The sequence below is a fragment of the Arctopsyche grandis genome, chromosome 6 (genome assembly GCF_051622035.1).
Source record: "Arctopsyche grandis isolate Sample6627 chromosome 6, ASM5162203v2, whole genome shotgun sequence".
Classification (NCBI taxonomy): Eukaryota; Metazoa; Arthropoda; class Insecta; order Trichoptera; family Hydropsychidae; genus Arctopsyche; species Arctopsyche grandis.
The window spans coordinates 2,426,976-2,444,360 of NC_135360.1; the positions used below are offsets into that span (position 1 = coordinate 2,426,976).

Consider the following 17,385-nt stretch of genomic DNA (forward strand, 5'->3'; position numbering starts at 1 on the left):
ACTAGTCATATGTAAACCAGTCACAGGACAACCGGTCGCTCTAGATCGGTCACACGTGATCACCCGTCACACTAAAACTGGTCACGAGAAAACTGGTCGCACCCTAAAATCGTTCAACCAGTTTTCTCGTGATCGATTTAATAGCGTGTGACCAGTTTTAGTGTGACGGGTGATCACGTGTGACCAATCTAGAGCGACCGGTTGTCCTGTGACCAGTTCACATTTGACTATTAATCACCGAACCATTGTTTGGTAAAGGGACTACTAGTCAAATGTGAACCAGTCACAGGGCAAACGGTCGCTCTAGATCGGTCACTCGTGATCACCCGTCACACTAAAACTGGTCACACCCTAAAATCGGTCACGAGAAAACTGATTGACCGATTTTAGGGTGTGACCAGTTTTTTCGTGACCGGTTGTAGTGTGACGGGTTCACATTTGACTAGTTATCACCGAACCGTATTGTTTTGGTCCGAAAGGTAATTGGATTATTACGCTCATTGCGTTCGCCCAAAAGACGATTTTTACCTTGAAATAGAGTTCTCGTTATTATGATGAACTATTCGGCTGCCAGATGTACCGTTATAGAGATTTTAGTGATTTTTGGACGAGCGCTTTGTGAGCAATAATCACCGATCCGGTTCGAAATCAATCAGATTTTTCCATTTCCCTTAAAACAAACTAAATATTTTTGCCTCAACATTGTGTTGGCTCGCTATACGACATGGTCGAGTTTGGTCACCTTCCTGCGAGTGGGGACCAATTTGGCTGTGTTCAGAGTAGCTACCTCACTCTGTCTTCAGCCGTCATAAATAAAGCACGTGCATCAACATGTCAGTCGTCTCATTCGTTCATCCCCCATAACATCATTTTATATTCGATCAGAAATTGAGTGATTTTGTACTTTCCCTAATTTAAGCTTCGAATTGAAATATAGACATTGTATAGAACAGCGGCTCCCAACATTTTTTGACTCGCGTACCACTTGGTAGTAAATTATGCTATATTGTACCACCTATAAAAATATTTCATGAAATTTTCTATTGCAAGTGCAAGTGTACCACGGGTTGGGAAAAGCTGGTATAGAAGCGTTGAAAAACACCAAACTTAATGGATGGAAAATAAATGAAACACAGCTCGCGTACAAACCTTTACTTTTATCATTGGTTCGGTGATTATTCCCCAAAAAGCTATCTCACGCACTTCACTAAAATCTCGATCATGGAACATCTGGCACCCAAAAACTCCCTCAATCGAAAGCTACTATTCATGCGAAATATTATACTAACGAGAACTCGAGTGCCAAATATTCCGTGGTCGAGATTTTAGTGACGTGCGCGAGATCGCTTTTTGCGGAATAATCCGTTTAACGCAGAGGTACATATATCACACAATACGGTAAACGATCTATTCTATTCACGCACGACAATCGCGAATACGGAATATCTAGAACTCAAATTCTCGTTAGTATGATAGTTCGCGTGGGTAATAGAATTTTCGACTGCCAGATACTGTGATCGAGATTTTAGTGAGATCGCTTTGTGCGGAATAATCACCGAACCATTTCGAAAAAGACAATCGCGAATGTGGAATATCTGGCACTTGGACTCTGTTAGCGTGCGTGCATCTCGTTGGGTGGAATTTTCGGGTCCCAGATATTCCTTGTTCGAAATTGTCACCGAACCATCGAATACCAGTACTTGTTAGTAATAAGACTGATTGGATATTCGCAATATATGTATTTCAAACTGAAAATACGCATTTACCGTGAACTCGTTAATAAAAATCACGAAATACCGAAATAAATAAGTGTCTTTTATTTGTTAGATGAATTTTTTTATAAAATTTAAATACACTTAAATTTTTATATGTACTTATAATCTGATTGCCTGAATCCCATAAAATACGTTATTTTTTATTTACAAACTATTGCATATATTAAATAAATAAAATTTATAATTTCGATTTAATAGAGGAAACACTACAGTTGTTGGCCGCTTGGATTAAGATTTGAAGTAAAAAAATAAGAACTGAGACATTACTGAGTACCATTTGTGCCTTTGATGATTGTCCTGTTTTTAACTACTAACTGATAGCAGTAGTTAATTAATCCAACTGGCCAACGACTATAATATAAGGCCAATGACTGTAGCATTTCCCAATATAACATACATATATACATAGTACATATGTACAATAATATCATCATGGTTAAATTTTCTAAGATAGTTAATAAACGAACCACATTTATTATCTTCTTTTATGGCTTATTATAATAATTTATCCTATAAATTCCGGGTTATCGAGCATCAAAGGATCTTTAGCATCAGACGGCTCTCCTCTGGAGAAAGACCCTTCATCAGGATAATACTCTCCTATTGGATAATATTCCTTTGCGGGATAATACTCTCCGATAGGATAGCACTCTTCGGAGGGATATTCTATATTGGGGTAGTGTTCTTCGGCAGGGCAACATATTTCCACGTGCTCTTTCAAAGCAGTCTTTGTCACAAAACATTTCGCGCAGTTCTCACACTTTTGCGACTTTTCCCCGTCGTGACGTTTCATATGCTGTATCAAATTACACTTGATGCCAAAGTATTTGGAGCATATCTCACATTTGTACGTTTTTTCCCCAGTGTGAGTTCTCATGTGTCGATTGAACGAGTTGCGTGTGGCGAAACATTTCGAACACACCTCACATTTGTGCGGTTTCTCTCCAGTGTGGATCCTCATGTGTATCTTCAACGAGTACTTGGTGGTGAAAGCCTGCGAGCACATGGTGCAGTGATGCGACTTTCCCTCCGTGTGGTACTTGATGTGTTGTTTTAGATGCTTCATCAGTCCAAAGTATTTCGAGCATATGTCGCATTTGTGCGTCTTCTCTAGATTGTGCAGACTCATGTGCCGTTTCAGATCTTTGCTCAGCACGAAGCACTTGGAGCACACTTCGCACTTGTACGGCTGTTCCCCAAAGTGAGTGACCATGTGTTTCTTCAAGTTGCCGTGTATCGAGAAGCACTTGGAGCAGACGTCGCATTTGTACGGCTTCTCTCCGCTGTGTCGTTTCATGTGTTGTTTTAAAACGCCTTTTGTTATGAAGCACTTTGAACACACCTCACACTTGTGAGGTCTCTCTCCGGTGTGCTTTCTCATGTGGATCTTCAACGCGAGCTGGGTTATGAACGACTTGAAGCACACTTCACACTTGTGTGGCTTTTCTGCAGTGTGATACTTGACGTGCCGCTTCAGATCCACGTTCAGCACGAAGCGCTTCGAGCATATTTCGCACTCGTATGGTCTTTCCTCGGCGTGAGTCAGCATGTGCAGATTTAGCGTGTGCTTTGTGGTGAATGTCTTGTAGCAGATGTCGCATTCGTGCGGTTTTTCTCCGGTGTGCTGTTTCATGTGCTCCTTTAGGCTGCCGCTGGTCACGAAGCACTTGGAGCAGATTTCGCACTTGTGCGGTTTCTCTCCTGTGTGATACTTCATGTGTGTCTTTAGGGTGAACTTGGTCGCGAATCCTTTCAAGCAGATGTCGCATTTGTGCGGTTTTTCTCCCGAGTGACGTTTCTGGTGTAGCTTCAGATACTTCCTCGTTAGGAAATATTTCGAACAGATTTCGCATTTGTGCTTTTTATCTAGTGCTTTGCCAGTTTGGTCTTCTGAGAACACCGTCTCTCCATCCAACTGTAAAATAAATATTCTTCAAATTTAATGCAATACAATTTGGCCTATGTAATGATTAGTCAATCTGTTACCAGTGATTTTTTGTCTACAGTATTAATTCGGTCTTTAGGGCGCAATCTTTCTTGATTAGTCTTGTCGCTACCGAGGGGATTAGTGTAGGCATCCTTCCAATCTAAATCATCAAGTAAAACTTCTTCAACTTTTATTTTAACACATTTGATCAATCTTTGTCTTACAGTTTCGTCGTTTCGAAAACAAGACTTTTTGAAATCGTTCATTAGCTCCAAATTGGATTCACACGGTAAGCATATCCATTCCGGAAGACCATCATCTTTTTCTACCTGCAATAATAACACAAATATTACAACAACTAGAACCGACACATCTCATCCACCATTCGATCGTAAATTATGAGCTTAATATCATATTGATGTTTGTTTTTTTGTCCATTAGTGATGTGCAAAGTTTTACAGCGATGTGGAATAGAAAATCAAAAAATTTCAATGTTAATTGAAAATGGGTGAATTTGAAATGAAAGTCAATTTGAAATGAAAACCCGTAATACAGGAAATATTATAGATGTTAGCCATTGTATAGTTATTGGCCACATGAACAAAAGCAATAAGACATATGTATATTAGTTAGGAGTGCCAAAACGGTTTTAAATAATGTCGTAGATCTTATTTTATAACTTAAAAATCTAATTGTAGCATTCTAATCTACCAACCGTGTTTAAATATCTAATAAATTAAAATTAAAATAAACCTATGGAAACTCGTTATTTGAATTAATCCCTGCTTCTATCTGAAGACGCAATCGTTTTTTTTTATTCCATAGCTTTAGTTTATAGAGTTTTTTATAGTAGAATACATTAAGGAGAAACAAGTTCTTTGACGCCATTTTTTTGCCTGCGGCGCATATTTTTTCACTACGTACTAAATCAGTGTCATTTAAGTTTATTTTCAAAATTGAGTGTTGCATACTTTCAATATCACACTTTCTTCTCTCTCCGAAGGAAATGGCAGGAATGGCCATTGATAGAGTTATCGAAGTAAATGTACTTGTGAAGTGGGTCAAAAGTAAAGAAGCGAACGAGAAAGCAAGACTTGAATGACACAAAGCCCTGTAATAACGTGTTGTTACCGACCTGGAGCTGGCAGCAGCTCTGTATTCGTTTTATTAACGAGTCTTCGTCATCGTAAATGGAGACGCAAGACCCAAAAGGAGCAGAAAGTAAACAAAGCCGACACTCCATTGCGCGAAGATTTCCACGCCGATCTGTCACTCTGACAGATAATGCACAACTAGGGTTACCAGTCAGCAGTTACCATATCCAAGTCATTAGAAAAGAGGACAACCAAAAAACAGTGCTTTCTTGATTTCAGGGCATAAAAAAGTTCCAATTATCGCCATTAATGAAATATTATTGTTACAATAATAGTTCTTCTTGTTATTCGTGGAAAATTTTTTCATTTTTTTGGTAGCGATTCATTGACAAATGGTTACGGAAATAATCGATCGCCAATACTTACGTCAATGTGCTGACGTCGTTTATGTTGAAAGCCCGCCACGCTGAAAATTTCGCCAACATTTCCAACTAGAATCCAATAGAAAGCAGGTATGAAAATTGTAGCTAATCCAAAAAAACCCTAGATAACTACCGCCGAGGATTTCCAGTTTTGTAAAGGTGTGTAAAATATATCCTGCAACAATATAAAACAAACAAAAGTCTATTAGTGAATGTATTTTTCCAAAAATAGTTTCATCTTCTTCATTGTTGTTAAAATGTAATGCTCACAATCTAAATGCCATTGTAAAATAATCAGCAGTTAGGGACTTCCATCGGGAAATTCTGCTTTGGTAATAAATTCAGAAATTCACCAGTGAATGACATGGATTACACGACAATGACATGCATTACACGACCCGTGTTCAATGCATTTTTTTTTTCAATTCAATTCAGTTCAGACCAATTGCCGTATGGTCGGCTTTCGTGGCCTTACGACCCACGAGCTGTCCTTTTTTTTGGTGCTGGCCGCACTGGTCAGCCGCCACTGACTCTTTCGCTCCAACCGTCGCCACTTGAACACTGCTTCTAACTGGTGATCCCGAATCACCAGTTCGAGACTGGTGATGTTTGACGATACTTGGAGACCAGCTCCAGTATACGTCCGGGGTAAATTGAGGAAGCCTGGTCTGTCTTCGTGCCGAAGGCAGACAACTCAGACACACGTGCTTGGTGCATAACCGCAAGCCACACAACATGTGCTCTTTGTATACGAACTCCCCCCCCCCTTCCCCCCTGCTTGCTCTCTGTACATTTAAACTTAAAATACAGTTGCTCACATACAGATTTACAACTTGTTTTCATTATATAAATCTCCCACCATTTTCCTTCTCCCAACATCACCTTCTCTTCACTCCTCACATACGCACACTGTACGAGAGAGGGAGACAGAGAGCAGAGCCGCCATCAGCAGAGACCAGACCACAGACGACGATCCGCGGGCATCATGAGAGAAGCCACGCCACGCTTTACTACGAGTTCTACAAACATCACGTCCTCAAAATACAACGAACAGCTACATAGAAAGCCTTAACGTGTAATATTCTTGTTTACTTTGTACATGCTCAAAATACAACGCCTATCGGAGTTGGTCAGCATTCAAAGGGTTAATCAACGCTTTTATCTTTTCTAATCATGTTACATATTTACCGTGCGTGATCTCATACACCCCTTTTTAAAAATAAATTTAATTTGTGACGAACACCTTTACGTGCGGAAATGACTTCCACGTTGGGACACTCAGCTGACGTGCAAGTGTCTTCCAGGCGTACGATATAAAGGGAAACCGTGGACTGACCTGGACGTGTCGTAGGAGGGTTCGTAAAGGCTCGTAGGGGTTCTCCTGGTTCTATTACTCGTCGATTCGCGGCCAGCTGTATGAGCTGACTGGAGAAAAGCTGGAGACCAGGTCACGAGAGGCACTATCGTCGACGCTGGGCTGTGTCGAGGTCCTTCCTCTGTGTAGACGGCTTCTGACTGTTATTTTAACGGCTGCGTAGGAAGAGGGTGAGAACTCTAGGAACTATAAAGCTACTACTGGGTTCGACCGCAAGTGGAGTCCTCGGCTCGACTCTCGGGATGATGCTGGTACAGAGTGATCTCTCGACCGTGGCCGCTGGAGGTCTAATGAGAAGAGAACGATTCTCTTCTTGCGCGCCCGGAAAGCAACGTCCGGGGATTGGGAGGGGGAGGGGGTCGGTTGGTAAGCCGGATGCCAACCTAACCATTGGCATTGCTACCAATTGAAGGGATGATGAGGAAGACGTAGTGTTGCAAATTACATATATGGGGAACGGGGACGTATGGAGTAACGAAGGAATTGTTGAAGACACGACTATTTAATATGGCGGTTGAAAAGGAAGTAAAGCAACGGCGAACAAACATGGCCGAGTTGGTCCCAGTTCACAGGATGGTGACCGAAACTAATCTATATCGTAAAGCCACTATATAGATTTTAATACAGTCATATGCGACGTTCGGTATCTAAATTTCTAGCATCTAATTAACAGATGTCTTAAAGGGTTTATAAATTGATTAATAGATTGATTAAATATCAAATGTTTGTATGTTGGTAACATCTACACCCTATTTAAATGGTAATTGGATTAATACGCACATTGCGATCGCTCAAAAGACAATTTTCGCCATGAAAATCGTGAATAAGGAATATTTGGCACTCGAGTTCTTGTTAGTATGATAGTCCACGTGGCTAACTATCGATGTATGGAATTTTCGGGTGTCAGATGTTCTATGATCGAGATTTTAGTGACATGTGCGAGATCGCTTTGTGCGGAATAATCACCGAACTGGCCTGGAGGATATAACTAGGGTTATCAGACCCAAGTCTCACCTGGAGACTATGACAAAATTGTTTTTATTTATATTTTATTCAAATAAATTATTATCAATAAAATAAATCATATTTCGAAATTATATAAAATATTAATGTTCGGTAAAACATAAGTAATATATGTATATATATATATATATATATATATATATATATATATATATATATTTTTTTTTTTTTTTTACATATGTAACACCATTTATCGGTATCTAATACCACATTTAGGAAATTTAAATATTAAAAAATCTCGGTATTTCAAATTTTCGCTAGGATTAATTAAGATTAATTACTGAAAAATATTTGAATAGGCTGTTAATTAATTATAAAAGTTTACCAAGTAATCAATATGTATACCAATACAATATAATATATGTATACATACAGATGTACCTTTTTTATCAATTTTTTGTATGTGAACATCGCCAAACATTTCATACACGAGATACTTTATACACTTTGCATACAAGTTATGAATTTATAGTATACAATTTCGTTTATTTTTATAATTTTGTGAAGCATACTCACTACACATCCGGAGAAATATCACTCAAATCCGGAGCCCTGATACAACTATTTGACACCCGGATCACACCATATTACATATTATCTATTGTATTATAAATTAGTCCAGTTTGGTTGGGCAAATACTAGGGATCCCAAGTCCGAATATTCGAATACTTTTTATACGAACTTATCTTTTTATTTTCAATCTACAGCACATTTATTTCTATTTGATGTTCCGGATAATGGTTCTCTTAAAACTTTTATAATATCTTCAACATCTTAAAACTATAAATAAATAATTTTAAGCTACAATTCGATATTCGATATTCGAATATATTCCAATATATTCGAATATTTGGGATCCCTGGTACAAACTTAATACATATCTTACTGTTTTACTGATGTCTATGGATTTTGCATGTGTTCTGATGGAGACCAGTAGCCACTTTGAAATGGCTAAAACTTTTCCTCTGAATTGTTTGGTAGGTTTGTCGAGTTAATTATAGAGCCTTTTTCTATGTACGCGGTCTTTGTTTATTTTTAATAAAGTTTCGGTGATGTAGTGCTATAAAAAGAAGTGCCGGAGGCATCCAGACAGACCGGAAACATCCATGCAGACCAGCCGAGCGCTGAAGTCCCCCTTAAAATTTTTCGAATTGACCAATATTGATTTTTCAAAACAATTTTATTTTTGAAAATAAGGAAATCACTACAACCAAAAGCAATATATTTTTAATAATATATGGTGTTTTTTATTTAAATTCATTTATGATAATGTAAGGTGAAAAGCACCGCAGTCAAAATTTTTTTTTCAAATAAATTAAGCACATATGTACTAACTACAAAGCTAAAAGTTCCATGTGTAAAATATGTTTCAAAATAAGAAAGAAACTGCAGTAACTTTCTAATCTGCTGTGATTTTGAAGTTACAAAAAATATCATTGGAAATCATGTACACCTTTAATTAGTTTATCGTTGACTCCCGACAGTAAAATGGACACAAAAACATATATTTCACGATAAAAAATTAAACCAAACTTTCTTCAAATTCATACAATAATTTATTATAACATATTATACAGTATAAGCAATAACATTTTTTTATAATGATGAAAACTTAAATATCAAATCAAAAACAGATACAGTGCATTTCGCTCAATTAGGATGTCAGCTAATCGGGTCAGACCAAATCTAAAGGAACGAAAACCAAATGAAGAAACTAATATTAATCTTTCAATTTCACTTATCAGAACCAGCAGGCTATTCGGAATAGAACGTTTTACACAATGTATTCCAATTGAGCGGAATCCTCTGCATAATAATGCCTTCTTGGTATGAAATAAAAATAAAAAATAAAATAAAAAAAAATAAATGCATATTTAATTTGTACTCAAATGAATTTTACTACAAATCAAAACTTCAAAATATATGTACATAACAAAAATAATAATACATGATACATATTTAAATTGATTAATTTTAATCAATAAACAATACAACCAGCTTTAGTACACAAACGTACATACATATTTATATGTACCTCTCGACCAGAAATGAAGGGCTCGGGGAAAGAAAGTGTCAACCCTCATATTGGTCCAAATTTTTCTGAATATGCCATCTATGTAAATGAATAATTTTACATAGGATGGCATATTCAGGAAAATTTGGACCAAAATGATGGTTGACACTATCTTGTCCCGAGCTCTTCAAATATAATATGTCTATTATTATTAAGTAAAAAAAAATGTAACATACATATGTATACTATATGGGTTTGGTGCAAACGACCGACAAGCGCCAGACAGACTGAACCACAGATTAACTGGATGGCTGCTTTAAACGCAATTCTCGACTTCACGAATGATAGATTGCACATCAGATGACGAATGACCTTTCGATGTGCACAGATGCAATTATTAAAATGGTAATTATTAAAATTGAGTTGGATCTTTCTGGCGAGTTTAATAAGGCAAAATTTGGAACTAAAGTATCAGAAGCACAGAACGTATACAGGGTAGGTGTATGTCGAGACTTCGGGTAGATTTCGCTTAGTGTATGTAAGTGCGAGCAGTGCGCACGAATAAGGTACACGTGTTGTTAATCTGTGCTTCAGTCTGTCTGGGGCTTGTCGATCGTTTGCACCGCATCGATATTATATGTATATAAAAAAATATTTTAGTAATTTATCATATTAAAATAGAATAATAATAGGAAAACATATTTTAAGAAGCCTTATAGAAAAAAGACTGCAAATATTGCATCGTCTTCTTATGACTATCTTCCGCCTTCAAAACTGATTCTAAAGTTGTTATTCCTTGTGCATTAACTTTAGTATGTCTAGCACTATTTAGTGTTTGGTAATCTATACTGGCTGTATCAAACTTTCTAGCCACTAATTTTGAGCGCTTTAGTAAATTAACAGAAAGAATCAACTCATAACTACCTCTACTATTCCTACGCGCGGTACGCCCTTTAATTTGAATCTCTTCCTTGATATCAAGTGAAAAGAATGTTTGTATGACATGCAAACCTCCATTTTTCTCCACACGGACACTGGATTTATAGTCAACGCCACGACCCATACCCCTCGTTGCCAATGTGGTTGTTTTAGAAATGGCGGCTTCTTCGATCAATAGTTCCACTTGATCTGCATCAGCGTTACCGGTCAACACGTTCAACCGGTCAAATTTACCCCCGTGCTCTTTCATGAAGGCGTCTATTTCAATATCTGTATCAAAGAATACCAAAACTGATCTCTCTTTTGAAATTTGAGAAATCACACTGGAGTATATTCTATCTAGCCACGCTTGTTTCGTATCCAAAACGACAAAATCTGCCTCTTCGTCAAATTTTAAATTACACTCCCCGAAGACAGATGGCATACTGAATGTTTTCTTTATATTATAAATCTGTTGGATTGTTTGTTTTTCGTAATCGTTCAACGATTTGAGAGTGCCAGTGACTCCAAATATACAAGAATACTGCTTAGGTAGATTTGCATAGGAAATGCGTCCAGTAGATACCGTTAAATAACCATAATTATTGAAATTGTTGCTGTTAAAATTTGTTTTCTTCAATCTGAAATAGTTAAACACATTTTCATATGAACACAAATTTCCAGAGTAGATCCCATTATCACGTCTGAAACAAATATTTCCACTATCATCCAATTTAAATTTTTTAGTACGGTACGAATTTTCATTTTCTGTTGAAACATTTATCGCACAATAAATCATTTTACTGAGTTCTTCATTAAAGAGAGTTCGGTTTGTGTATTTCTTTTCCATCATGGTATCATCGCCAGAATCCACTATAAGTAAATATTTTTTTGACTTAGATCGGAATGCTTCAAATTTTAAAAACTCCTTATTTTTATTTATATTTTTATGTTGTATATATTCCTCGATATTTTCAACAATACTACATTTGTCATAATTTTCTTTCATGTCTGTCACCATTCTCCATATTTCGCACTGTATATCAGCGATAGCTGCCATTCCAATACTGGCACATGGATTATGTGTATTCCCATAAAATTCTGGTGAGAAAAAAACGTCGACTTCATCAATCAGTAATACAGTATCAGTAATATTGCTTTGCATATTCAAAATCGTGCGATTATCTACATCGTCGAGAACTCTTCTTTTAACCAGATCCCGTAATTTATATGCTGTGTTATTTACTACAGGAGCAATCAGTTTGTTAGCCATATCGTAAAAGGTTCCATAAGATATCTTAGTCTCGATATCCAACGTTTCAAAAAACGGATCAAAATTTTCCCTATCCCGTTCAGCCAAATATTGGCTGTAGCAAACCACACGTACTTCGTGTCCTGAGATCGCTAACAAAGATGAGACTAATCCGAGTATTAAAGATTTTCCTTGACCTGTCAAGACTTGTGCGAAGCATTTATTGTTGCGTGAACCATTGTTTTCTAGGTTAAGCATTAACAAAATGCATAATATTTGAATGCAATGTGGCTTTAAATATTTTTTAGTACATTCAACGTCTTGCGAAATAAGCACAGACCACAAAGCAGCTAATCGCGCAAGCTGGTGGAGCAGTTGTGACCTTTTAAACGCAGGTGTCCAATTGTTTATTTTCAAATTCGTCTTGTTGCTCTTCAACGCATCGACGAGGAATTTAATTTTACATTCTTGCTGCATTCCTGAACATTCTCCCATGCAATTTTCATACTCATCCAGGTAATATGTATAGCACGTTTTCAAAATCTTAGATTTCTCAATGGATATATTGTTAGACGATGACTGCCCATAAAGTTTTAAAGCCTCATCAATATCAATCTCATCTTGATTTCTTATATACCAAAAAGATTGCTTTACTACCGTTGACCGCCTCTCGAAGTCTTCGTAGGAATTACTGTTATGTATAAGACTAGTAAACGGTTTCGTACTCTCTTCAAGGAATGATTCGAACGAAACATAGTCAGGTTGCTCCTTCAAATAAAGAAAAGAATTTCTTATAGCCGAAATTAGCAGACTGGAAGCCATCACATTTTCGTCATCGCTTAAGTCGCGATGATTTAGCCATTGCTTTTTAATTAAAAGTTCATTAATACATATAATCAGTTGTTCAAGTACTTCAATAATGTAATGGCGATCGTTTCTGTTACCAAAATTCTTTAAAAAGACTTCAGGCTTTGTTACTTTGTATGAAGTTTTCCCAGAAGATAATTTATTCCGCACTAGTTCTGTCGTCATAGAATTCATTATAATGAACCAATCAAGAGTTTGAATCTTAATGAACCAATCAAAATTTATCTCATCAAAATCATCTAAAAACTCATTGTAAGATCTAAAGAATTGTATGAGTTTAGGTGGGCTTACATCTTTGCGGAGGACAGTTAAGACTATTTCACGTAGTTTACTGGAAAACGCCTTCATTCTCGATTTGTGTGGCTCGTAATCAAATTTACAATCAATTTTTTGTATGATTGTTTCTCTTCTTTGCCAATACTGATTATATTCTTCAATCATGTTTCTCAAACTATCAAATGCGTTTTCATTACATTGAAAATCTCTTGTCAACTGCTTGATATGTTCCATTTGTTGCACCAGAATATTTCGATCTTCTGGCAAGAGGTTGTTTTTCAGATAAGGACTTGTACTTGAGATAAACTGTATGAGGTTGTGGGTGAAGATTCGAAACACTTCCAAAGAGTTATCAGATTTGCTGATATAACTCACAAAATCAGACAACACAGGTTGAAATATTTCAAAACAATTATCATTGCGTTCGATAGACATTGCATCATCAAGTAAGTATAACCATATGCGTCGCTCCTCTGGTATGCTTGCAAATTCAATATCAAATAGACATGGTGTGACGTCTAAATTTAATAATTTCTTCAATCTTTCCTGAGCAGAGTTGCGTGAACTCAAATCGCTCTCTGACTTTAAAAATTTAAATGTGTATTCATATTCTTTGTTTGAACCCTTACTGAAAAACGAAATCAATTGAAAGATGAAGCGACACTGTCTCTCCAAAGTCAAATCTAAGGAGCAAAGCGATTCCCAGCGTATAGCAGAATTTGTTTGGATGATATTTAAAGTATATTCAACAGATGTTTTTGTTGTACTACTTATAGTTTCGATAAGCTCGATGAAACTTTTAAAAATGTAATAAATAACTGGATTGAATAACGGTTTCATATCTCTAACAGAAGCATATTTCATAGTGGCTTTAACATTTTGGATGAAACAGGTTTGTAATTGATTTAAAATTTTAGAAAAATATTTGTTGCTAGGGACAGACGCGAGATCTGAAATCAATTTCATATCACGCTTTGATATGAAGAGCAGCTGTTTTTCTGATAAATCATTGACGTTGAAATGGTCAAAGGAGGTAAAATAATTCTTCTGTAAAACTCCTTTATGGCGATCTAATCCTTGACCAATGGTTTCTATCAGTTTTTCTGCTAGATTGAAATCGTCAACCTCGGGAGTTTCTATCCTTGGCAATATTGCATTTCTTTTAAAAATAGACCGTAAAACATCCAATAAGGTTTTTGCAATATCTTTAATTCTCCCAGAAACATATTCATTTTCGACGAGTTTCTTCATAATCAAAGCGTTCTTGAATGATACATCCATTTCATTTATTTTTCCAATTTCAATATAGATTTGTAAAATATCATCAGTGTCAGTGATATTATCGCCAATTTTATGGCAAGTATCACTGATAAATGAGATAAAATCTCTGTAGCAATGATTTTTTTTGTCCATTAAACCATCTCGTATTACTTCCGTTATTTTAATTCTATTAAATAACAGCTCACATATGATACCGTTATCCAAAAAGATATTTTCTACATATAAACCAGTTGTATCTGAAATTTCTGCAAGAGCAATAAAATACTCTTGATCTATTGTAAACAAATATCCTGGAGTTTGCTTCCTGATATAAACCGTGTTTTCAGCGATCGTAGCATTGAATTGACAAGATAATATATTTGTTAAATTGTTTTCCTGCCATTCTCCATCGATGTATTGTTTACCATCCTCGCTGAACACTGTTCGTCTCCTCGCCTCAATTCGAACGCCAGTTTGGAATCCACCCAGTCCATCTTTATTATGAATTTCAGAATCTTTCATCTTTTTTTGAATAGCTGGAAATAAAAATACTATAAATATACCTATGTATATAACAATAACCCCCTCACATCCATACAAGCTTATTATGAACGGGGAAATGTTTTAAGGTTAACAAGTCGTTATTATGAATATCTTACCTCTATTTGATCCTTATCCACTTTTCGCCAATTGTTAAATAACCATAAATCTGAAAATTTATATGTATATATATATATAAATAAAAATATTAATATTGCTAGTTGATAAACATGTTTATTTTGGAAACACATATATCTATATGTATATAATATAATATATAATTTCGAATCAGACTTTGTATGTAAGTTTGTAAGTATTTTTGGTTGGGAATCGAAAACAAGTCAAAGTTTCTATGACGACGAATCGATTGGTTGAATATGTATTTTTTAATAATATTCTTATCTGCAGCGTGTTAATCTTATGTTTAACGGGGAGCTGAATGAGGTTGATCTGTTCGGTATTTCCTTACATCAATTCAGGACTAACATCAAGAGAATCTCGACTCGATTTTTTATTATGTTTTCATTGTATTACATTCGTACATTGTGTTGGAAGTTTTTTAAATGAGACGTACATATGTATGTATTTCGAATCGAAACGACTATTATTGTACGGCGAGCGTTATCGCAGATACACACACAGATTAGCGATATTATATGTATGATAATTACTAAAAAAAATAAAATAAAATTGTAAAATAGAAAATGATCAGTAGATCAGTAGCTATTAAAATAGAAATAAGATGCATTGTGAACATAATTTAGTAATAATAAAAAGCATTTAAAAATCAAAAATAATCTATAATGCAACCTTTTTATAGTTGCGATCTACTTTTTAAAAAATCATCGTAATATAACAATACGCATAGAGGGGGGGGGGGGTACTAATATTTTATATAACGATTATTAAACATCTCAGTAGAAAAAATTACAATTATAAATACAAAAAATAATGAAGAAAACAAAAAATGGTAGAAACTTCGTTAAGTAAATTATTATTAATGAATATTTTCAAAATTGGGATTATATAATGATATGAAAGTGATAATTGTAAAAAATTGGTCAATTTGTTTATCACTCATATCTGATTTTATAATCTTCATATTATTTAATAATCTACATAATTTCATATCAGAAAATGCGGATTCAGCTAAATATGTATAATAATAAGTAGAGCCAAAACAAGAAAAATATTCGTCATATTTATCTGATTATTTGATGCATCATACATTCATTTGATGCATCGTACATTTATCTGATATATCTGCACGAATACTTTGTGATATGTGTTTCACATATTTTGTAGTACTTTTATTATAGAGTTTTGAGGTTTTTTGAGTTTTTCTCCGAAGCCTTTGGGCGTATTTAACTGAAATTTCATATCTATAAGTTTTATTTTGTGTATTACCAAGAAATACATAACCTAAAATTGAATTTTAATTAATTAAAATTTAGTTTTAGTTTATTTAGTTTAAAAATTAATTTAAAATTTAGTTAACATCCGTCAACCGGATAATCACTAAAAGTAGAAGTGGCAGTTTACTCTTGTTTGCTATTACTTGTACGATTTTTAAACCCTTTGAATATGCGAGTTCTCCACAAGAAAATGTACTATGTATTAGCTTAGAGTTGATAAGGTTTTGGATAACACTCGTAAGCCGGAAATAGTAAATTTTTAAAACAATATTTCATTATTTTATTTAGACTTTTTAAACTATTTCTATATTCTTGATTTTATGCTTATAGTATTTATGGTGATATTGACTAATAAAAAAATTGGAACAAAATACGACAACCGGAGGTAGAATTATTAAATTAGAATTATTATTGTCTTGTGTGAGTTTCACTAAATTTGCACTTAAACTTGTATATAAAATGTTTGCATAACAGGTGTGTGGGTGAATGTATATGTATATGTGCATCACTGTCGAATTTTGTTTTTTATGCTTCTTATATTCCTCAAGTCATGGGTAGGTAACATTATTATTATTATTTAATTTTTTTTAATGATTTAGTTTTTTACTAGGGAAATGATTTACACAATGAATCAGATTAACACACGAAGAAACAAAAAAAAAGCAATAGCTGAGAAAAAAGTTGGCGACGGTGAAAATATTTACCTGAAGTGCCGAAGACTACATTCCAACACAGAGTCGAAACTTCAGGAAAATTATGAAATAGAAGTTTCCTCGCGTACAGCAGAAGCCGACTGCAACCCAGAGAACGACACTTATTAGAATGGCGGGTAAATAGATATGTATAATATTATCTATTGAAGCCCCCTACACATAAACGATAAATCGGTAATCCAAATAAGTTCGGAATATCCAAGCGATTAAGCGTGATCTACGTAAGCAATTGTGTAGTTGATAAATTATATTGATGATGGAACGTAAGCAAAATAAGTGTAACTGAGGCCAGCGAACCCTACTGGCATTTCAAGTATCAGTTTCAATATGGAAGATATACCAACATTAAATACAAAATTGTATCACTCATAAATTGATGGAAGTAGTGATGTATCTATGTACATATGTATATTAAGGCGACCATTTTTTTATAATTAAAAAAGAAAGCATTTATTCCAAAAAAATGTTTCTTAATACTTGAATTATCAAATTTTAAAGGTTGTGGCTATTTGCA

General features: G+C 35.1%; 5 protein-coding genes across 6 annotated transcripts in view; all 5 read right to left on the bottom strand.

Annotated features, from left to right (window-relative positions):
• LOC143913579 (uncharacterized) overlaps positions 1 to 17,385 on the bottom strand; it is a 346,453-nt gene that overhangs the window by 58,873 nt on the left and 270,195 nt on the right. The window lies entirely within an intron of this gene.
• The window catches only part of LOC143913483 (uncharacterized), a 115,223-nt gene that overhangs the window by 30,153 nt on the left and 67,685 nt on the right, over positions 1 to 17,385 (bottom strand). The gene's annotated exons all lie outside the window — the stretch shown is intronic.
• The window catches only part of LOC143913567 (uncharacterized), a 781,442-nt gene that overhangs the window by 29,222 nt on the left and 734,835 nt on the right, over positions 1 to 17,385 (bottom strand). The window lies entirely within an intron of this gene.
• Positions 1,139 to 4,990, bottom strand: LOC143912717 (uncharacterized). Its single transcript, XM_077432027.1, has 3 exons — positions 4,834 to 4,990; positions 3,762 to 4,027; positions 1,139 to 3,690 (listed from the first exon to the last, which is right to left on the bottom strand). The coding sequence occupies exons 1-3, from the start codon at positions 4,943 to 4,945 to the stop codon at positions 2,281 to 2,283; spliced, it is 1,788 nt and encodes a 595-aa protein (XP_077288153.1). The 5' UTR covers positions 4,946 to 4,990; the 3' UTR covers positions 1,139 to 2,280.
• Positions 10,334 to 16,989, bottom strand: LOC143913144 (uncharacterized). The gene is made up of 3 exons (XM_077432767.1): positions 16,863 to 16,989; positions 14,863 to 14,912; positions 10,334 to 14,739 (listed from the first exon to the last, which is right to left on the bottom strand). Exon 3 carries the CDS (start codon positions 14,723 to 14,725, stop codon positions 10,334 to 10,336), a length of 4,392 nt encoding a protein of 1,463 aa, XP_077288893.1. The 5' UTR covers positions 14,726 to 14,739; positions 14,863 to 14,912; positions 16,863 to 16,989.